General features: G+C 44.1%; 2 protein-coding genes and 1 long non-coding RNA gene across 4 annotated transcripts; 2 read left to right on the top strand and 1 right to left on the bottom strand.

Moving 5' to 3' along the window:
- Window positions 1-50: 50 nt before the first annotated feature.
- Window positions 51-1,430, bottom strand: LOC119226885 (uncharacterized). The gene is made up of 3 exons (XR_005121290.2): window positions 1,200-1,430; window positions 1,047-1,119; window positions 51-432 (listed from the first exon to the last, which is right to left on the bottom strand). It is a non-coding gene; the product is annotated as an uncharacterized LOC119226885 (long non-coding RNA).
- Window positions 1,431-2,225: 795 nt separating this feature from the next.
- prrc1 (proline-rich coiled-coil 1) lies at window positions 2,226-11,274 on the top strand. Of its 2 annotated transcripts, none has more exons than XM_037484454.2 (9): window positions 2,226-2,460; window positions 3,144-3,255; window positions 3,671-4,201; window positions 4,342-4,487; window positions 6,844-6,946; window positions 7,029-7,192; window positions 7,703-7,806; window positions 8,814-8,916; window positions 9,188-11,274. In XM_037484454.2, the coding sequence occupies exons 2-9, from the start codon at window positions 3,159-3,161 to the stop codon at window positions 9,395-9,397; spliced, it is 1,458 nt and encodes a 485-aa protein (XP_037340351.1). In that variant the 5' UTR covers window positions 2,226-2,460; window positions 3,144-3,158; the 3' UTR covers window positions 9,398-11,274. The 2 variants fall into 2 exon arrangements, with proteins under 2 accessions (XP_037340351.1, XP_037340352.1); XM_037484455.2 differs by lacking the exon at window positions 2,226-2,460 and adding an exon at window positions 2,473-2,593.
- Window positions 11,275-12,830: 1,556 nt separating this feature from the next.
- lmnb1 (lamin B1) lies at window positions 12,831-21,115 on the top strand. Its single transcript, XM_037484453.2, has 11 exons — window positions 12,831-13,349; window positions 15,437-15,593; window positions 15,723-15,848; window positions 16,136-16,306; window positions 17,049-17,174; window positions 17,958-18,178; window positions 18,262-18,490; window positions 19,354-19,458; window positions 19,619-19,738; window positions 19,877-19,978; window positions 20,330-21,115. Exons 1-11 carry the CDS (start codon window positions 12,994-12,996, stop codon window positions 20,369-20,371), a joined length of 1,755 nt encoding a protein of 584 aa, XP_037340350.1. The 5' UTR covers window positions 12,831-12,993; the 3' UTR covers window positions 20,372-21,115.
- The last annotated feature ends 994 nt before the right edge of the window (window positions 21,116-22,109 follow it).

Below are 22,109 nucleotides of genomic sequence, written 5' to 3'. Positions count from 1 at the left end.
ATTGTGAAAAATGTTTGTCTTTTAATATTAAACATTGTTGATTTGCTCTTGGAACTAACAAAGGCCCAACAGCCAAAGAGGCTAAATTCTGAAATGCCCAATATCTAAACACTATTTATTGGGCTGGAAGTCTGCCATACAGATTATGGACCTTGGGGGACATCTTTTGCTGCTCAAGCTCCATGATAATCTTCTGGAGCACTTCAAAAGTGAAATAAAGTGTTTTTTGGTAGGAGAGGTTGAGAGCATATATCAACCCTAGAAGCAGGGCAAGAGCTGATGCAACGGTTGAGTTGAGGCAACAACTCCATGGCCTCAATAACGAGGCCAATGTCTTCAGGTGGCTCCTGCAGTTCTTCCCTCTTTCTGAATGACAAACACTGCCATAGTGCTGTGCTCCAGGTCCCTCCGAGCATCATCTGCTCTAGAGTCCTACAGATGGGTACACAAAAAAGACCAAATCAAATTGGCATCACTTTGCACTGTCATTAATTATGCACTAGGTATGGAACACTCTTATCACTGGCCCGAGTGCTACAATGTAGCACTCAGTGATAAGAGTCTTACGAATTAGGCAAATTCCTCATTTTAATCAGGACACAAAATGAAAATCCACAACCTCTGTTAATGTAAAACAGTTTACTGGGGAGTCACAATTATTTAAGACAATGGCAAAATAATCATAACTAAAGATCACTGAAAGATGCAAAATACATCACTTTGTGGATTTGGTCCAGGTTCAGCCCAGTAGGCGTAATCTATTATGACCCTGTGTAGTAACATTACAAATAAATGCACCCAGAACCTTGACAATGTGCATTGTGCACCAATTTTGGTTGGTGTGAATGTGCCGACTATTTCTGGGATGAGTGTCACCACACACCGCAACAAGCACAGAGAGGGATCAAATTGGGTGTGTATTGTATTGTTCCGATATCCATTACATTAGGTCCAACATGCAACTAGCGTTATTATAAATCCAGGTTGTTTTTAAGTGTGTCCCTTTGACAAGGTGTGCCGTCATCCAAATTACTGATAAAACTTACAAGATGATCAGGTAATCTCCATCTTCTCGATGGCTTTCAGGACACACTCCCGCCAAAGGGGAATGTCCTCAGTCTGGGAAACATAACTTTAAATGAATTTCATTTTTACCAATCTGATGAAAAACGTCCTTACGTTAACCGCTGAACTCTTACTCTCCTTGTGTAATCAGTTCGATCAAAAATGACGTTTTATTTTGCTTTAAAAAAACATTTGAATATCTGGTTGCTACGGAGGAGACATACGTCCCATGCAGACTGAGAGTCACGCACGCCTGCTCAAAGCAGCCTGTTGATTCTTGATTCCACACGGCACAAACGCCACAACCAGGTGAGTCGCACAGGAACCCCCAAGCCAACATTGTACCCCCGAGAAGCCGTAAGAAAGACGCAGTAAAGGTAGATGCGCTCATACATATACTCTCAAGGGCCCCGCCCTGTGATCACAACGACGGGGAATAATTGTTTGCAGCTGGTTACCCCACCGTGATCGGAGGTGCATAGGTGGCAATCCACCTGAGTTAGACCAACCCACTAGACAGGTGGATTGAAGTGGACAGAGCCACTCTGTCACACTAGCAACCCCCCAGGGTCCTTTTGAATAAGTCCCTATTTCTGAGGTCTCAAGGTTGTCAAGTATGGTGGTGGGACGGGCAGAGGTTACCAAGGTAAGAACTTTGTTAGGAGACAGGGGTGTGAAACAGGGAAACGAGGGCGATAGAGGTGCAGTCTGTGGGATACAGTTGGAAGGAGGTGGGTTGGAGAAGGAGGAGCGTATGTCAGCTATTTTTTTAGTAAAGTAGGTGACAACAGTATGCCATAGATGGTCTATCTTGATCATTGTTTTCAAAACATCATAATATAGCATGTCAAAAATGTCATAGTATAATTTGTCAAAGTAATTCGGGGCCGGTGGGTTGGAGCCATAATGTAGTTTGTTTTGTTTGATCTTTGAGGTAAACACGAGGTGCATTTACACATGCAGTTCTGTCACTGAACACAGGGTGGAGCTTTAAAGTAAAGGTAAACTGAAACAAGTGTGTGCGTGCGTTTGTGTACGTGTGTGGATGTATTTGGTGGTAAAACGTTACCTTATGTATTTATTTTCAACTTATTATAACTCACTATAAATCTTCCATCATTGTACTCAGGACTCCTCCTCCATCCAACGTCAATCAAGACGAACTGACAGAAGATCTGCATCCACAGCCCGACACACGGCCGTCTCGCAACCGCCAGGGGTCACGTGGTTTGGGAGCTGTCGCGTCCGAAAGTAGCCTGGCCCTTTAAGGAGCACCGGCCCGGGCTCTCCCGGTCATGGGAGGAGTCAAATGTCGAGCAGACGTGGCAACACATGACGTCATCAAATAGGGTCGTTGGTTTGTTCGGCGAAGTGCGGAGCTACTTTTGCTAGCAGGTGAGTGGGCAACATATGCTTCCCCTGGTTGTTAAAAGAGACGCGAGGTGTTCAGCGCTTCTCACTGCTGGAGAATTACACACAACTGTGACGTTACACGTCGTTCCCACGTCTCCCTCCCGCTCAAGACGAGGTGTGTTTGTGCACGTGTGACGTCAGAGCCGAAGCGCGTCCTAGCTAACGATGAATTGAGTGAAAACAGTTGGAGATGGCATTGTTTCTAACACCGGGTCAGATACGCGCGGAGGCGACACCTGTAGTCCGTCTCCGTTCGACCGGACGTATGAAGCGATGCAGAGACGCTAAACAAAAAGTTGGTTCCGGTTGCACCGGGAACCGGAGTGCCGTGGTTGTGTAGAGATGATCGGTCTCGGAGTCGGCACCAACGTTAAATGTGACCTGCTGTATCGTTTAGAAGAAGCAACTATTTGCTTCATAATTCAAGCCCCCCTTATTCGTCCTGCAGAACGTTTTCATTCTCTATTAAAATAAATGACACGCAATTATGTAGTAAAATTTCGTCTCCTCTGTGTATTTCGATCTCTTCTATTATTGTCTTTATCATTGTACGTACGTACTAATTAATATTTCCAATGGTATGCACCAATACAACGACGCCGATCTCTGCACGTGAAATCTACGTGGCAGTAAAGCTGATGGCGATCCTGATCATTGCATTGTAGGTATACGCAGAGAAGATGATGGAAGAAAGTGGGATAGAGACGACCCCTCCTGCGAGCCCTGTACCGCCTCTGACTCTGGCAGCGACGGTCAGCGCCCCGCCAATGACCATCGGTAAGATCCATGAGCGAGCTGGACAAACCGTGACATCCATTTGATTGAATATTATCTCGTGTTAAATCTCAGACTAATCAATCTTCTAAAACTGTGTGGTTTTTGCTGCAATGCAATACATACAAACATTCCAAGTGATAATGTTATAATTTAAAGGAATATACATCTCATAAAAATACAAGTAAACTTCACCCACTTGTATTGCTCATTTCCATATATTGTTTTCTATTAAAAAAATGACTCCAATTGATGTTGGCTTGAACAATGATTGATTATTGAACACAGATACTGACAATTAGCATCTGTCCAAATCTCTACACTATTATTATTATTATTATTATTAAAGCTTAAAGAATTTAGCATAAACAAGGACAGCCTGACCTACCCAGTGAGACTGTGTGACCTTGTGTTCCAGGTCTGTCCGGCACTCCGTCCCTGCCTGGCATCTGCTCCATCGGTTCGCCCTCCACCAGTCTCACCCCTGTTCCCTCCCGGCCTGCTTTCAGCACCCCCCCTCCCACACACCCCTCGCTGTCTTCCCCCATGCCCCCTCTCTCTACCCCCGCCTCCCCTTTCACAAGCAGCTCTCCCTATCCTCCTTCCAACTCCCCCTTCCCTCCTTCCACCTCCCACTCTTTGCCACACCTGGCCGCCTCCGTTGGACCTCCTCCTCTGTTGGCCCCTTCCACCTCCCCCTTCCCTCCCTCCACCTCCACCTCCCCCTTCCCTCCCTCTACCTCCACCTCCCCTTTCCCCCCTTCCGCCTCCCACTCTTTGCCACACCTGGCCGCCTCCGTTGGACCACCTCCTCTGTTGGCCCCTCCCTCCGGCCCGCCCATGTCCACCTTCTCCATGAGTGCAGGATATGACATAACGCGCGGTCATGCAGGCCGAACGCCACAGACTCCATTAATGCCAACCTTCTCCGGTCCTACCGCCATGCCAGGTAAGAGCTTGTCTTTTTCTGTAACACCGATGAAGCAAGATTCCCAGTTAAGCTAGTTTAGTTGGTAAATCCAAATTACAAAAATATTTATTTATTTATATTTGCTTTGGTAAAAATAAATAAAAAATGATGCCTTTCAGGTATAGTGCCAGACCCCATGGTGCAGCAGCCAGCAATGACAGGAGGATTAGATACAGGATCTCCCATCACTTTCCCAATGGAGCAGGAAGACCCCAGGGGTCCCGAACACACCAACCCAGGAGGAGGCATCTGGGGCTTTTTCAAGGTAATACCGCTCCAAATGGCTCTTTGCAGACGTAGAATACATGACATTGCTGGCTTCATGAAAGACATGAGTATGGAAGTAAATCTGTGCCATCGGGCGTTGAAATAAAAAGGTGATTGAATTTCTAGCACTGAATATTTATGCATTGAAATTATGTACCTGAATGTTTTTCAACATTAAAACACTGAAAAAAATTCAACCTAAAAAAAAAAACGGTTAAAATATTCAGGTTACAATATTCAGCCCAAAAGATTTAGCCGTGAGACACCAACATCCGGGACACTAAGGACGAGCAATCGATTCTAGATTCAAGATCAGGAGCGTGCGTCAAGCTAAAGGAGCGAGCACCCAAAACACCTTCGGCTTCGGATTGTCGCCATGTCCATCAGTGTGGTTTGTGTCTGTAAGATTCCGTAATAGACAGCTGACATTTGTACATTAACAGACTGTGTTGGACATGAACTAAGCGGAAGTTAAACGGGAGCGTACAGCCGCTCACAATACGCCTCTTCTTCTAGTTTTGAATTCATTTAATGATGCTGAGATCCTTCGACAAGCTGTTAGGAGTGATTGGCGGAGTTTTGAATCCAGGAACGCGCTTGAAGAGGCACATGAGCCGCTGTATCGTAGTGGGGGGGGGGGGCAGCGGCTTTAGCGGAGCGTGCAGACGCATAAACCCGACAGGACATGCAGGAATAACCGCAGTAGCGTCGGTGGAAGGATCCTTTTTCACAGCGGCACAAGCCGATCTCAGTTGGGTATTAAGCGACATTCAAAGTCCACGTAACGTTAAATGAGTCTTCATGACCATGGGTAAACTTTATTGAGGATCTGGCACAACACAGCGACCTGCAAGTAGCGCAGAGTCTTACATAAAGGGATGTACGTCTTAATGCGAGGCTTTAGAATTTATCTCAAAGGGATCCTGTATTTGCTCGTAAAGTCTGAAACGAGAACCCATTTTCAGTGATGGTGTTACGTGCCTACTGGTTTTTGGACCTACTGGTTTTTGAACTACTGGTTTTTGAACTACTGGTTTGGCTACGGGTGCGTGTTTGTTTTCCCCCGGTGTTACGTGCCTACTGGTTTTTGAACCTACTGGTTTGGCTACGGGTGCGTGTTTGTTTCCCCCCGGCAGGCAGGTGTTGTCTGCCTCCGTCACTTGAGTCGTCACACATTTGCAAACATATTGTTCTGAAAATGTTCAAAAATGCATCCCATATCCATTGCAGCGATTACGATTGTATAAGTGAGCACTACGTCACTGCCACGTATGAAGAAATACATAAAAGAACATTTATTAAAAGTTCGCCACAACCTGGATGCGAACCGTTTCGAGCAAAATAACGTTGTGTCGCAAAGTGGCTGCGCTACACCGCCGGCCAACCAAGCTTATAGGATTTAAGCTGATTTGTATACTTGTAATAAAGTTGTATATCGTCAGTGGCAAGCAAACGGTTTGGTTCAGGGTGAACATTATATGTTCTTTTATGTATTTCTTCATACATTGCCACACTGATGGCATAAAGAAGAGTTAAAGCCCCGTTATTATTGGACATGGCTACAATCCGAAGCCGAAGGTGTTTTGGGTGCTCGCTCCTTTAGCTTGACGCACGCTCCTGATCTTGAATCTAGAATCGATTGCTCTTCCTTAGTGTCCCGGATGTTGGTGTCTCAAGGTTGACATTTTTTGGGTTGAATATTGTAACCATGATTTCTGTTCATTTTTTTTAGGTTGAATTTTTTTGCAGTGTTTTAATGTTGAAAAACATTCAGGTAGATAATTTCAATGCATAAATATTCAGTGCTAGAAATTCAATCACCTTTTTATTTCAACCCCCGATGGCACAGATTTACTTCCATACATCAGAAGGTATCACTTTGTGCGTACAATATGATTAAAGGGGCCGATTAACGTGGGTTTAGTTGGAGTCAATGTGATCAGACGCCTCGAAGAAGTGGTTGAAAGGCGTGAAATGGCCAAGCACAGCTGGTCTTCAATCCAGATTCTGACTCCTGTTATTCACAAAAGCCTCCTGCACTAGTACTCAGTGTGAAACTTCACATTCTCATTGTGTGTTAGAATTATTTTTTTTCACCGGTAACATATGAAGAGTTCCCCCTTATCCTGACTAAAGATAGACATAGTAGTTAGAGAGTAATTTCACTTTATTATGGCTGTGCCATTTTCAGAGCAGAGGCCAAAACATGCTGAGGTAAGAAAAGGTCAAAAAGTTAACGTGGTTAATTGCTCTGAATGATTGTGTTGTTGTAGTAGTACATGAGACGTCTCATTAGTCGGGCCATGCACAGTCCTCTGACCACCATGTTGTTTGTTTTGTGTGCGTGTCCTCAGGGAGTAGCAGGTAACACGGTGGTGAAGACGGTCCTGGACAGAACCAAGCACTCAGTGGAGTCCATGATCACCACTCTGGATCCGGGCATGGCTCCCTATATCAGTGAGTCGGCCCCCTGTCTCTTCTCCACGGCTTTGTCCCTGAATGAAACAAGCGGACCAACGTTTGTGTGGTTGCCCTCCAGAGTCTGGCGGGGACATCGACATAGTGGTGACTTCCGACAAGGAGGTCAATGTGGAGGCAGTCAGAGACGCCTTCCAGGAGGTATTTGGGATGGCCTTGGTCACCGGAGAGCCCGGTCAGTCCAACATCGCCCCTCAGCCTGTGGGCTACGCCGCCGGCGTCAAGGTCCGTCCCCTCCTGTTTCTCCCACCTGCTTCTCAATACGTCCTTTCCAGTACATTCACAACAGAGCAAAAACACTTCAGTCACGTTACTCTTCCCCCTGAGGCGGTCCAAAACGGGCCAAGCTTTCTCTAATGTGTCTGACATGTTGGAGAAACTGGAACTAGAAATTTGATAATCAAAATCAACAGGTGTTGCTATTTGATTTTCCTTAATCGATGTTTGTGCTCTAAACTTCCAGTTTCAGTTGCAACACAGAATAAGGTGCTGCTGTTGGGCTACCTGACACTTGTGAATGTTTACAATAATAAGATGTTTGGCGGTTTGAGAGTCACTAAATGTCGCTCCTTCTCACGTCTTTAAGCATTTACAGGTCATGCCCCCCGTTTGTTCACCCTTAACAACATCTAAGACCTACTCTGTTCTATTTGAGCTTATTTGTAACTCGTAGTTCAGTTCCAAGTAGCAGCAGATTCTAGTCGTGTGTGTGCGTGTGTGTGTGTGTGTGTACAGGGGGCTCAGGAGCGCATCGACAGCCTGCGGCGAGCCGGTGTGATCCATGAGAAGCAACCAGTGGTCTCTTTGGAAAACTTCATTGCAGAGCTCTTTCCTGACAAGTAAGAACAAAACCTCTGACACACACACACACACACACACACACTTCTATAATGCATTATTTATGAACATGCTTATAATGAATTCAAGTCTGCTTAAAGCACATTAATGATAGCCATGAGCACACTTGGAAGACCCTGCTATAAATATTCAAATTACTACTAACAAGTACTACTATTATTACTAGTGACAATGCTATTAATACTAGTATTTCTCCTGCTATTGATACTAAAACTACTATTACTTCTACTGCTAGTACTACCAGTACCACATCTACTATCACTAAAAATACGTCGCTGGTATTTTCTCATTTCTGTATGATCAGCAATTTTTAGAAATTAATTTCTGCTTTTAGCTTTCAGCATTTCAATGCATTTTCAGTAAGAAAAGCATTTTGTAGTTTAGTGACCTGTTACTATAAAAGAATCATGATCAGCAGTAAAACACTATTAAACAAAATAGTGGTCGATCCGCGGTTCCCAAGTGATCCAAACCGCGAGGGGGGGATTCTAATGGTTAGTTTTGGTCTCACTTTCTCTCTGGCTGCTGTGAGCCCCCATCCTCCCCTCCCTGTTTTTGTAAAGTCAGTAACGTTCTTTTTTTCTTATTAACATCAATTTTGTTCTTATTATTTTGTATAATTTGTTCTTATTATGTTAAGTCGCTATAAACAAAATGTGTTAATATAACACCTGCACACTTTTACAAACATGGAAATTATGTTTATGGGTCGGTAGTTCTTTCTGGTCTCCACTGACGTCCCTGTGATGTCACCGGATCCACGAGGAACTACTGATTTTAGACTCACAACATGGGCATCTACAGGTGTAGTTATTCACACTACGTCCCTGAAGCTAAGTTCATACTCTGTGGTAAAGCGAGAAAAGAACGTGTTCCCAGCAACGCGAAGCGCCTGAATTGTCCATTTCTAAAATAGCTTCAGAGGGAGGAAATGAAAATGAATGCAGACTATTAAAAGTAGTGAATTTCCAAAACTTGTTGTTTCAAGGTGGTTTGACATTGGCTGTCTGATCCTGGAGGACCCTGGTCACAGCCTTCGCCTTGAGGTCTTCACTCAGGCAACTCCTCTGGCTCTGGATCACGTCCAACAGGTACAGATTGCACCCGGTTTCATTCTGATTACCCCTTGTCATATTAATAGTGTTCTTTGGGGAACTCAGATTGCCTGCAATAAGGACATATTTTCAACAAAAATAACTTAATTGCCACAATCAGTAGCACTTTCCTTTATTCAGACATTTCTTGTCAATTGTTTCCCCTCAGCGTTGTCCCGATGGTGAACTTGTGTAGTGGGACCACTGTAGCTGCAGCTTTGTTTGGTCATTGACATCAGCCTCACAGTTTGTTTCCTCTGCGGTGCAGGCTCAGTCCCTGACGCCTCCAGACTACAGCCTGCGCTGGTCGGGTCTCATTGTTACGGTGGGCGAGGTTCTGGAGCGCAGCGTGCCCAACGTCAACAGGACGGACTGGCACCATGCCGTGACGGGTATGACCCAGCGGCAAATGATCCAGAGCGCTGCCAAAGCTCTGGCTGGAATCTACAAACGGAAGCTACCCCCCAGGACTGTGTGAGGCCGAGCGGTCGCAGTGTCGGTCACATACTGGGAGGAATGGGATGGCAGGGTTCCGTGTGTCTTCCGATGCATCCTCCACCTGTCCTTCTGGGGCAAAGCCAAATGCACATTTCATTGGAAGTTGTTAACGTTTCTGCTCACATCCCAACATGCCAGCAGGCATAAGGCCTTCAGATATTAAGCTTCACTGAAACAGACTAATCATTTCATCACTCTCCTTATTACTTCATCATTTTGTGTATATTAATATCAACAACCTTACCCTTTGTTTAGAGCGAGGAAAAGAGAATGAAATACTGTTAGCTGTGGCACTAGATCGCTTTGCCTGCTGACCTTTTCTCCTTATCCAACAGCAGGAGTAAACATCTACCTAAATTATTTTTCCACATTTTGTATTTTACCAACTCCACAGAACATGTCTTATGTGTGCTGAAGAATGAAGCCAAAGGTTGGTATTTTAAAGCTGCATTCTTTCTTCTGACCACCAGGGGGTGACTCCTCTGTTTAGAAGTCCATGGGAAAATGATGCTTATTCAGTAAACATTGTAACCATGAGTTTCTCTAGTTTCAAGTTTCCTTCAGTACAACCTGATGTTCATTTAGTAAATGGATGTCCCATTTAGAGTGAAACAGACCATAGAGATGGGGATGGCTTAAGGTTGGTCAATTAGCAGCAGCTGGACCACATTGGGAACCAGTTCATCACACCAGACAGACTTGTTTGGCTCAAAGAGATAAGCCCCAACAGAGTGCTGCAAATAGTGATTACAGGTATATTTAGAGAGATGGTTTTAAAACCAGTCAACATTTATTAGAAACCTAAAATGAGCATAATGTCTCTTTTTTTAGCTGGTCCAAAATGTAATTTTAACAATCTTATTCTTTACGTAAACAACTTCTACTCGTTTTTTATTTGAGAAAACCTTCAGCTGTGGCCACCTTGATGTAAAAAAAAAAGCTGCTGGGGCCCCTATTAACTTTTATAACATTGTTTTCTGTGTGGTGATTTGATAAATGCCAATTTGATTTACAAACTTATAGTATAATGTTATTTACATTTGATTTAGATTTTTGGGGCCATGGACACAAAGCTCTTTAAAGCATGGACTCAATATGAAGCACTTGTGCTGAAATGTTTGATGCGGTCCAAATGGTTTCCTCTACTGAAGAATGGAAGTAGTCTCTCTTGCCCGGTTCAGATCCCCACACTGAGGTGAAGTCTTTATATACAGTGGGGAGAACAAGTATTTGATAGACTCCAGCTACGGTGGTCATGGCCGTGCAGGAGAGGTTGGAGTCTGTTTGAGCGTGTGGACAGATGTCTTTCACACAGCTGACCAGTTCAAACAGGTGCAGTTACTTGAGGTAATGAGTGGAGACCAGGAGGCCTTCCTAAAGACAAACTAACAGGTCTGTGAGAGCCACAATTCTTATTGGTTGCTAGGTGATCAAATACTTATTCTCCCCACTGTATTTAGTTTAGTCATTTTCCCGATTGTCAATCCACTAAATCCTTCCAGAATCAGTGTATAGTGTGCAACTGGGACATAGCTAAAACGGTATGACATCATGTTATAGATTTAATCTATTCAGTTTTAAGCATTTATTGATTCTGGCTGGTTGTATTTCAAATATTTGTTGTATGTATTCACTCGTTGGGTAACAACACGTTTACCCAGGAGTACTTGCAACAGGATGATAATAGTAACCTGTGATTGGATAAAAAGGAGACCATAGTCTGGCAGTTAAAACACTATCAGTACCAGAGGTCCCTCACACAGACGCCTAAACACTGTTTGTAATTGTTCTTCTGCGTATTTGGCTTCTCTTAAATGTGCCTTTTTACACGAATAAAGTAAATACTTTTTAATGCTGGTTGGTATCAACGCTACATTTATTCCACATGAACTTGTAGAGGCGGATAGAGTATAGATGAAATTTCGATTTCAGAGATTTGGAAAAACACTGAATAACTTAGCGTATGTGCGCCCAGTCACAATGGTGACAACGCCACTCTGGGATTTTCACCCAGAGAATACACTGAATCTAGGTTCGTTATGTTTTTTTTCAGAGGAGAGGAGAGGTGAACTTTCAAACTATTTTTATTTACAGGCAAGTTTAATGTTGGTAAAATAGCAAGTCTCAGGCTAAAATCAGGGTTTCTTTTAAATACAAAATATACTCTATGCTAAAACACATCGTTCTATGAAGAAATGTGATAGTGTTTAATAAGAGTGAAGAGAAAATGAACTTCGATGATATTCTAATTCATTGAAGTTTCTCATACTAGCAGTAAACTGTCTTAGTAAACTAAGACAGAATGACCGCTGAGATCCTGCAGCCTGAATGCGTTTGATGTGATTCACTTTCAAACTCAAACTCTTTTCTCATCTATAAAGGTGCTAATATTGTGTTGTTAAATTATGTTTGTAATTTTGTGAACACTAGTACTGCAAAATATTCCAGATGTTAAATCACTCCACTTACCACACAATCACCTAAAAATCAAATATTTTCAGAAAATGTAACATAAGGATCATATCCCATAGCCCGATAGTGTTAAAAAATCGATATGAATAATTCCTAATTAAACTAGTGTGTGAGTTCTGTAAAAAAAAAACAGTATATTTTATTTAGCCAAAAAATACATTTTTGCAAAACTTTAACCCACATCTACAGGGATGACCTTGTCAAAAATGCACATAACGTTCCTAGTACGAGGCAATTTCACTATTCAACCAAACATTAGAAACTCCACCTCACTGCCTTCACATCAAAGAGGTTAAATATTTCTATTTCATGTTTAGTTCAGTTATTCTCTGTGCAGAATAGTGTTTGTTTTCTTTTGTTGACCTTTTTAGAGAGTCGTGACCCTACACACACTAAATTGTAAATTTTTTGTAAATTTTTCTTGCACTATGCTATTTGTCTTGTTGTCCATTGTCTTACTGCCCAACGTCATGCACCAACCGCCATGTCAAATTCCTTGTCTAACATACTTTGGCAATAAATGTTCCTGATTTGTGAACAGGACAGCAGGACAAAACAATTTAGGATTATAATTGTACATTTAATTACTATATTTCACTATGATAATAACTTTATAATGATTGTTAGCCTTTCCAACAATATGAAACACTACAGGGAGAATTGAAACAATAAAATAATTTCACGGGGCAGCCGTTAATAGATAAGTAAGGAGGCGCTGGTTTCCTCCACCGGGACACTCGGATTATTCAATGAATGGTCAACCGCTGAATCCGGGGTTTTGAAATGTTAATGTAAACCGACTCCGCCCACTGTGGACAGTTCCGGCATATGTTGGTCACCTTTCCAAGTGAACCCAAAAGTTAAAGTTGAAAGAACGCATTGCGTCGAGCTTCGCCATTGGCCAGTTGTACGCAACGTGAAATATCCAATGAGCCGCCATATTAGGAAGCCGAACCTCTTTCATTCGAAAAGAAAAGACGGGACCTGCCCTCACGACAGTTTTTCAGGCGTTCCGGTTGTCGTTAAGCGCTTTAATCAAAAATAATTCCCCCTGTAACATCTGTGTTTGCTTCGATTGCCGTGGGATATTTTTAATCTTCCACAATGGCCACCGCAACGGCAACTCCGACCGGCCAGAGGAGCACGTGCGGCAGCGGCACTCCGCTGAGCCCGAACCGGATCACCCGCCTGCAGGAGAAACAGCAGCTCCGGGACCTCAACGACCGCTTGGCCGTCTACATCGACAAAGTCCGTAGTCTGGAGTCGGAAAACGACGTGCTCCACCTGCAAATCAACGAGAGGGAAGACGTGAAGAGCCGGGAGGTGAGCAGCCTGAAGTCGCTGTACGAGAGCGAGCTAGCCGACGCGCGCAGGAGTCTGGATGACTCGTCCCGGGAGCGGGCCTGGCTGCAGATCGAGCTGGGGAAGATCAAATCCGACTATGAGCAGCTCCACCACAGGTAAACCCTCGCCTCTGTTAGCCGGTTGTACGGGCCAACACTGACAGGGACTTCAAATGGTAACCGCTAACTTTTTTTTTTGCACCTCACTTTGATTTTCGAGCGACCTTTGCCACATTAACGTAACGTTAACGTCACGTGAGGTGGTCCGGGCAGCGCGGAACTCAAACTTTATGTTATGAAATGTATTTACTTTATATTTTGCAGCGGTTTTATTGCCCCGCCGTTTGGTTGCAGCCAGTAATGAGACCTTTGTGGATCGGTAGCATACATTGCACATTAAAGAATTGGTTAGGATAAAATACATATCGAGAAATAAATGACCTCACTCGTACACCATTGTTTGTTACTGAGAATATATGTAAAACCGGCTCCAGAATGATGATCACCACATATTTTGTTGAATAAATTCTTGATCAGATGCCTAATGGTAGCAATCTGTTTAGGTTGTTGGGGACATTGACCTGCTGGTTAATTCGATCGGCAGATAAAGCAAGAATGTTCATTGAAGGTGACATGATGCCTTCAGGGTCTCCTGGTAGTATGTCGACCAAACGCGTTACTTATTTTTGCGGAATAAGTAGTTGTTTGCTCTGATTAAAGTGGCACACGAATGCGTTTTGATATCCAAATAGTATTTTATGTTGGTTTTGTGGATGTTATCGGGAACAGCACCTATGAATAATCGTGCCTGTGTTTATTTAGTCCAATACATCAGACAGAATGTAACAGCTGCGTCAACTGCTGACTAAAGTGATGGAATAGATTAAGTGCCGGCTTTCCTCCTGCACATTTTGTGATTCAATGCATTCTCAAAAAAAAGTGTCTCCCCCTCCCCTCAAGCTGTGATGGCCACTGTCATCGATGAACGAATGAAGCATGCATACCCTTTCCAGTGTGCTGAATCCCAGATACATGTATAGTACACACCAGTGCAGTTGAGCCTGAGCACAGCTGTAGTGTGCCCATGAACACAGAAAGCACTGTGTTTTCAAGCCCTCTGACAGTGGAGCACAGGTGGCAGGACCCCCCTCCCCCCCCCCCCCCCCCCCCTCGGCTGGTTCACACAACCTGTTGGTCCACTTCATCTTGATTCCTGACACGTGTCTTGAATCAGTTTCTGACGGTGGTTCGAGGGGAGTCTCAGGTCATCATTAAGGGGGGAAGGTCCAACTCTCTTCACTGAACTATAATGTTGATAGAGGGTGTAATTTAATCAGCAGATGCAAGTATTTGTACTGGCGGGGTCCTGCTGAAGTGTTCCTGTGAACTGAGAGCCTGTTTGCTTGCCCTGCCGATGTTTCTCAGGAAACTGTAAAGCTAGCGTGTGCTCTGCTGCATTCCTCTCATAGTTTGTCCACTTCCATCCAACCCGCCCATCGGCACCCTCGTGCATACCATGAGCTAATAAACCGGCCTCCGTCCCAGCAGAGCTCCTTTTAACAGGCAGCTTAACTCTCTCTCATGCATGCGTGGCCGTCAAGACACACCTTGATATTCCATGTTTTTTTCCTACATTTTAGATTAATATTGAAACCAAAACTATGATGTAATTATGTGGTAATCCAAAAAATGCTTGACAAACTATAACATTTTAGACTCTTCAAAGTCGCTCCCTTTTGCTTTGATGGCTTTGCACACTCCTGGTTTTCTTTGAATCATCCTCACAAGGTATCACCTGGAATGTTTTACACATACTGGAGGGTTTCCAACTTTGGGGGGTGCAATGTCAGTCTGCTGGTGCTCTCGGTTCCCCAGATGCAAGCGCCACACAGACATTTGACAATTAGACATTATTTGTGCATGTGTCGGTTTGTAACTGCCGTGCATGGGAATCTATTCCACACATTTTTAGTGTGATAGGTGTGTGTGATTGTTATAATGGTAAGGAAACACCATCCAGTGTTTCCCCTAGGTTTACAACCTCAGGGGGATGATGTATTTGCGGGGGGGGACTTGTGGAAATGCCATGTGTAGAAAAATTACACAAGAAATTATTGAAATGGTTTTTCTTTTTTGAATTGCACACTGGGGAGGGGCGGGGCGTACTTGAGACAGTGCTAATGCTCTTAGCATCCTCCTTCCAGCTACCAGAAGAAGGACTCTGAGGCAGCAGCAGTGCAGGCCAGGCTGAAGGACCTGGACGCTCAGCTGAACTCCAAAGAGGCCTTGCTGGCTACAGCGCTGTCTGAGAACAGATGCCTGGAAGCGACGCTGGCCGACCTGAGGGAACAGCAGCAGGAGGTACTGCACATATTTGTATTGGTTACTTTAAGTAAAGGACTCCTAAAGAGTGTACTTATTGGTAATTGCCTGGGCCGGTCTTTGAGAGTTGTTCCAGAAATTGAGACTGTTGTTCCTGTGCGTTGTCAGCTGGATGCAGGGCTGGCCCATGCGAAGAAGCACCTCGCAGATGAGATGCTGCTGCGCGTCGACTTGGAAAACCGTTGCCAGAGCCTGACAGAGGACATGATCTTCCGCAAGAGCATGCAAGAGGAGGTGAGGATTCTTGTCGAGACCCAGTAAACGAGACTGTCACTGAGGCTGCGGCGTAGAGGGTTGTATGTCCTGACGTGGCCGAGTTATCCAAAGTTTGACTTGTACGATGTAAGGTCTCAATCCTTAATGCAGGGTACTACTCAATCAAATTCCATTTTCTTTTGACTGCAGTGACTAGTTTGTTTTTAAAACTCAAAGGCCAACAAATAGAATATTTTGGTATGTGTAAAATAAAAAAATGTTACCCTTTTTCATTAAGCTGAATGCTGTCTGTTTGTTTTTCACAGGAAGTGAAGGAGGCCCGGCAGCGCTACGAGACTCAGCTGGTGGAGGTGGACTCTGGCCGCAAGGTGGAGTATGAACATAAACTGAGTCAGGCCTTGACTGAGATGAGGGCTCAGAATGAGGAGCAGATCAGGCTCTACAAGGACAACATGGAGAGCACCTATGTCACCAAGGTATACACACACCCCTTCTGCATTGAAAATGATTATGCATTCCATGTGCACAGCAGGTGGAATTGAGACTGTTCTCTACTGTACCATCTAAAATATCCCAATGTACTGCTAGGACACCCTGCCACCCCACAAGAAAGTTGTTTTTGTTTCTACATTTACAATTCTCCACTGCTCACAGAGGAGCTGCTGTGAAGGGCACAAACTGAGAAGTGCGTGCACACTCAACAGCAAACCGAGAGCATGCATTGGAAAATAAAAATGGTGTTATCTATCTTACTACAGAGCAACTTCACTAACATACAACCAAACTTCAAGCCCAGCATCACAAACATGTGAACAAAGCTATCTAATTACTACTTCAAAAAGTGCCGTTTGGTAACTACTCTTTAGTTTATTTTAGTTTGTGCGGATTTCCCAACAAGCATTTGCACATAACATCCTTTAGTAAAACATGACAGGGCAAAAACCAGCTTTAAGATCAGAAGACGTGGAGATAAATGTAAAAATCCACTCACCTGTAGTTGGTCCGCTATGTTAACATCATCCTCCAATACAATATGCTGGTTATTGTGTTCTTTTTGTGTTTTCCCAACGTAGTTGGCCTATAAGCAGCAAGGCAACACAAGCCTTACTAAACATCCTGCATGTCAGGAAGTGACTGACACCGCTCAGTTCCTCTTTTAGGGTGCGATGAGGAGGAAACTGTTTGTGTTGATTCTCAAAGCACCCGGTGTGTCCACAGCTGGAGGACTTGCACCGGCAGTCTGAGATGAACGGAGCGTCTGCCAACATGGCCCGAGAGGAGCTCAGGGAGTCCAGCCTGAGGATCGACAGCCTCACTGCCCAGCTGGCAGGAATGCAGAAGGAGGTGAGCGCTTAATGAGAACTTGCGTCCTACCCTTCAGTGAATGCAGCTTGTTTTCTGGCTGAGTCGGCGCTCTGTTTATTTAGTTTAACAGAATCTCCTAGCAAGGCTGTGGCAGCATTTGGATTGTTTGTGTCACTATGATGTGTGACATCACAATCTTAAGTCTTTCACTAGTTAAGCCCGCTCTTATGTGCTTTACATGTGGTACTTTAGTACAATTAACACAAACCATCACAGGATTATTTTATTAAAAAACCAAAGCCTCCCCTGTACTATGTTTTTGAAGGATGCTTCACTTTGCACCAAATATCACATGCATGTGCAGGAAATTATCAGCTCTACATGGAAGTAACTGCTAAAGAGCACGTTTTTAAACCCTTCTAAATACACCAGATACGATTTTCACTTTGCTTACATCTTAAGATGTAATTCTGTTCCAAATGACGGCGACTACAACCACGGAGCAGTTGAAGTTCCTTTACGGTAAAGCTTTTGAGAGACATTACAGGGCAAGTCTTGAATTACATTAGAACACATTGATGCGATGAGGTCCTACAAGAGAAAATGTATGACGGAAGTGCAGAGAAAGGTCTAATAATAAGCCAATCAGGGTATTCAAATCTTTTTATTTGGACCGCAGATTTAAAAAACAACTGCACACTGTGCATGCATTATTTGAACCCGCACGGTTTTCTTTTTCATCGGACCAATCTTCACTGAAGAGGGCATCAAAGCTCTGTTGATGATGATAAAGCTCTGACTCGGACGCTGTTCTACATTCAGACTCGTGGGTGGCGCGATCGCATCGTGGAGCTGGAAGGCTCGTTGGCTCAGGAGAAAGACAAGAGCCGCAAGCTGCTGGCCGACAAAGACCGCGACCTGGCCGAGATCCAGGCCAAGATGCAGCAACAGCTGAACGACTACGAGCAGCTGCTGGACGTCAAGCTGGCGCTGGACATGGAGATCAACGCTTACCGCAAACTTCTGGAGGGAGAGGAAGAGAGGTGAGCAGCCTGACCGTGTGCAAGCCGCTCCTCCGCCCTCTGTGCTGAACCTAACCGCCCCCCCCACCACCCCCCCCCCCCAGGCTGAAGCTCTCTCCCAGCCCTTCGGCTCGCGTCACAGTGTCTCGAGCTTCGTCCAGCAGCCGCAGCGTGCAGACCACTAAGGGGAAGAGGAAGCGCGTTGACGTGGAGGAACAGGAAGCCAGCAGCTCGGTGTCCATCTCTCACGCCGCCTCGGCCAGCGGACCCGTCTGCATCGACGAGATCGACACTGACGGCAAGTTCGTCTGCCTCCTCAACAGCGGGGACGAGGTGAGCTAACGGGTGCTGCATGTTCCTTCTTCTGTTCTCCAGAACACCTCGGCCAGCTAGAGCTTTCCACTGCTCCTCCAGCCACTCAAAGAATCAGATGGCTTGAAGTTAAAAATCAAAAAGATTTATATAACTAACAGAAGCAGATCCAGTTACAAAGTGAATTGCGCTATGGCTAGTGTAATATTTTGTCACATAGAGGATCTCCATTCTGAAGGTTCCCCGCTGGGGTCTTTCATTTTACAGCCGTATGTGATTGGCTGCACTTCACCCACTGTAGTCACTGCTGTCATCCAGCCCAGGGGGGAACTTCCCTCTGGCTCCATCTGGTGACCACACCTGGAATTCCTTTCTCACCTGATCGGACCCTATTATAACAATACGTTCAATGATTACATGATATCATCTAATATCTAACATTTATCATAACCAGTCCTACATCATAAACCTTATATTTAACTTATTTTATCTAGGCCAACAACAGTTGCCAAGCAGGACTTTCCTTTCTGTAAAACTCCAACATTCTTTGTTCTCCAACTCTGACCTGACACACAAACTCCCTCACAACGATGAAAGAAGGAAGAGATAGAACTCCTCTCCCAGGATGAACATTACATTGTGGATGTCATGTGTAAAGTATTACATATGTTGAATTCATAATACAGAGTTTATACGATCTACAAGACCTCTTGACGCCTTTACATACAGCCACTGTATGCGAGTCAAGCACAGACCCTGTCACAGTTTGAGTGTGAAAGAGTTCAGATGAGACAACTTGTAATGCTAGTGGAGATGCAGCTGTTATTGGGAGATCTGACATAGCAAACTGACTGCTTTATTGTGTGGATGTGTGTCTGTCTTAGGACCAGGCGATGGTCGGCTATGAGATGATTAAGACTATTGGAAATGCCACGGCGGCGTACAAGTTCACACCCAAATATGTCCTGAAGGCCGGCCAGAAAGTCACGGTAAGAGTCTGTCTGCGCTTTAATTTCAATCCTTTTCTGTTCAGGAGTCATGTTTGCTTCAGTCTTTAAGCTGCCGGCTGGTCTCAAAACAGCTCGGTGTTAAACAGTGGGGCCGTAGCCATGGCAACAGTGTGTTGAATATGAATATGACATTGTGCAGGTTTGGGCGTCTGATGCTGGCGTGAGCTCCAAACCTCCTACAGACCTGGTGTGGAAGAACCGGTCCTCCTGGGGTTCAGGGGTGGATGTCCAGGTGACGCTGGTAAACCCTCAGGGAGAGGTGAGCACACACACACACACACACACACACACACACACAGAAAAGTACATTTCTTTTCAGACTGTAGTCCAGAATGTTACTGTTGGATTGTATTATTGGCGGCGGTGGGATGCTCAACAATGTGTGTCTGTGTGGCAGGAGGTAGCAAAGAGAACCACAACATACAGGACGACAATAGAGGAGGACGAGGATGATGATAATGACGTGGAGGCCACTGATGAAGAGCTGTTCCACCAGCAGGTGAGAACATCAACTCGCTCAGTACAGATGTTGCATGGAAAACACCAGCCGGGTGGGTTGCGTTTCTGTTGCACGTGCTGTTACTAGGCAACCAAGATCTGTGGTCTGGAGTCGAGCGATTTTTTTTTTTAATCTCGCCATCACGCTGTAAATAATGATCAATGAACCCGTGCCCCTTTAGAACAGTCTTTGATAGAATTCAATTTGCGAGCAGAATAGCGAGTGAACTTGGTGTCTGAATATGAACACAGGCGTGGCTTTGTCAAACTGAATAGAAGATGGAATAAGACCCTTGATGCCGGCGTGTTGAGTACCATTGTGTTTTAAATGGCACCATGACTGTTTGTGCAGGGAGACCCTCGCACTGCAAAGAGAGGCTGCTCCATCATGTGAACCAGCTGCACCCGTCTCCACCTCCTCTGAGCCCAGCCCTTCTGCTGCCAACTCTAATACTAGAACTATTTTTCTATGTTTTGTAGTGCACTCCAAAAAGAACTGGTTTTATTTCTCATTAAAGCCACAGTTTTTGGTAGATGTATTTTCACCTGTAAAAGCTAAAGAACAAGACAATTGAACACGTTTGTATTTGTAGTTCAGATTTTCTTTTTAAAACCATGCAACAAGTAGCTAAACTCATGGACCCACTTGTCTTTTAAGAAAACAAGTATGATTTTTTTTTAAATATATATTTATATAATGGCTTGGTTTTATTTTTAATTATTGATGCTATATTTTAGCTGATAAGTTAAGCCACAGACTTACTGTTTTTTTTATTTTTATTTAAATGATTCTAAAAGTTGTCCAAAAAGCACAGAAAAGCAAAATTGGATGAATGCAAGAAAAGGAGTGTAACCATGTTCTAGGATCTAAGAGCCACAAACTGGTTTGATTGGTAAGAGGTAAAAGTTAAAGGACAGTTTTAAGTTTTCATGTTCCCTTAAAGATACTTAAACAACCAAAAGTCATCGGATGCCACTCCACTAAGTAAATGCTGCACCACTATTTGAAAAGTGCTGATTGTATTGTATACTTTTGATATTTGAAGTGTTTTGAAGTACTAGTTTGTGTTGTGTTTCTATGCATGCCATGGCTGTAGTCATCAGTTAAAATAATTAAACAACTTCTCTTGTACTTGTACTGTTTACTTGTTTCCTTTATCAGTGTAGAGAATAGTGCACGGCCCCCAACACCAGGGTTGTAGGTGGAACTTTAATTTCTACTCTGGTTATGAAACGTAGATGGAACCAAGCGGAGTTTCATCTGGCTCTGCCCTCAACCCTCAGGGACTCACTGAGGTCCCCTATTAAATGTTGAGTGAGCGCGTAATGGTGCGTTCACAAAAGCAAAGAACATGATTCGCATGAGTAGACTCCAAACAGGCCAGAACGTACGTCTTTGATGTTCACGCCATATGAGGCGTTTGTTGGGTAAATAGGGAATGATGGCTGTGGCTGTGTACCACATTTAGAATGTTGGAGGTTCTATCCAGACCATAAGTCCTCTTCAGAGAAGTTCACATCACCATGGAGCCCTTCCACATGTTCATGTAAATAGCAACTCTACTCAGAGGAGGAAATGAGCGTGTGTTAATACAGGCAAAGACACACGGACCTGTTTAACTGCACTCTGCACACGGTTTGGTTCCAATTCAAACAAATTAAATGTTGCCTTTAAATAAGAAATCAATCCATCCATTGTCACAGGGCAATTTCTCTCACAAGGACAAAGAAAAATGAAAAACACACTGCTTAAAAATACAAACGTATATATATTCCTCTTATTGACACGATTCTATTCTATTTTACTTGAAATGTATGCCATAGCTTCATAAGATTCATGTTTACGGGCACCAGAGCGCAAACCAAGAATGTCATTGCCAATAACTAATCAACTTTAATTCTTTAGAATATTATAAACAGAGGTTTAAGTCTTCAGTATTCGTGCCGCACTGTGGTCTACTCTACAGAAAGGGAATAGTGAACAAACCCGCCCTCCTTGTATGGCGGCTTTTCTTTGTGGGTCTGAGGGACAAACCATGACTCACAGCTGGTAACTTCAGAGCACGGTGTAGGTCTTGTTCGTGGAGGTAAACTCAATAGGACAATGACACAGATCATTTGTTACTACCACA

This window comes from Pungitius pungitius, chromosome 18 (assembly GCF_949316345.1).
Source record: "Pungitius pungitius chromosome 18, fPunPun2.1, whole genome shotgun sequence".
NCBI classification, from domain to species: Eukaryota; Metazoa; Chordata; class Actinopteri; order Perciformes; family Gasterosteidae; genus Pungitius; species Pungitius pungitius.
The sequence above is the reverse complement of the archived record's forward strand: the minus strand, read 5'-3'. Positions and strand labels throughout refer to the sequence as shown.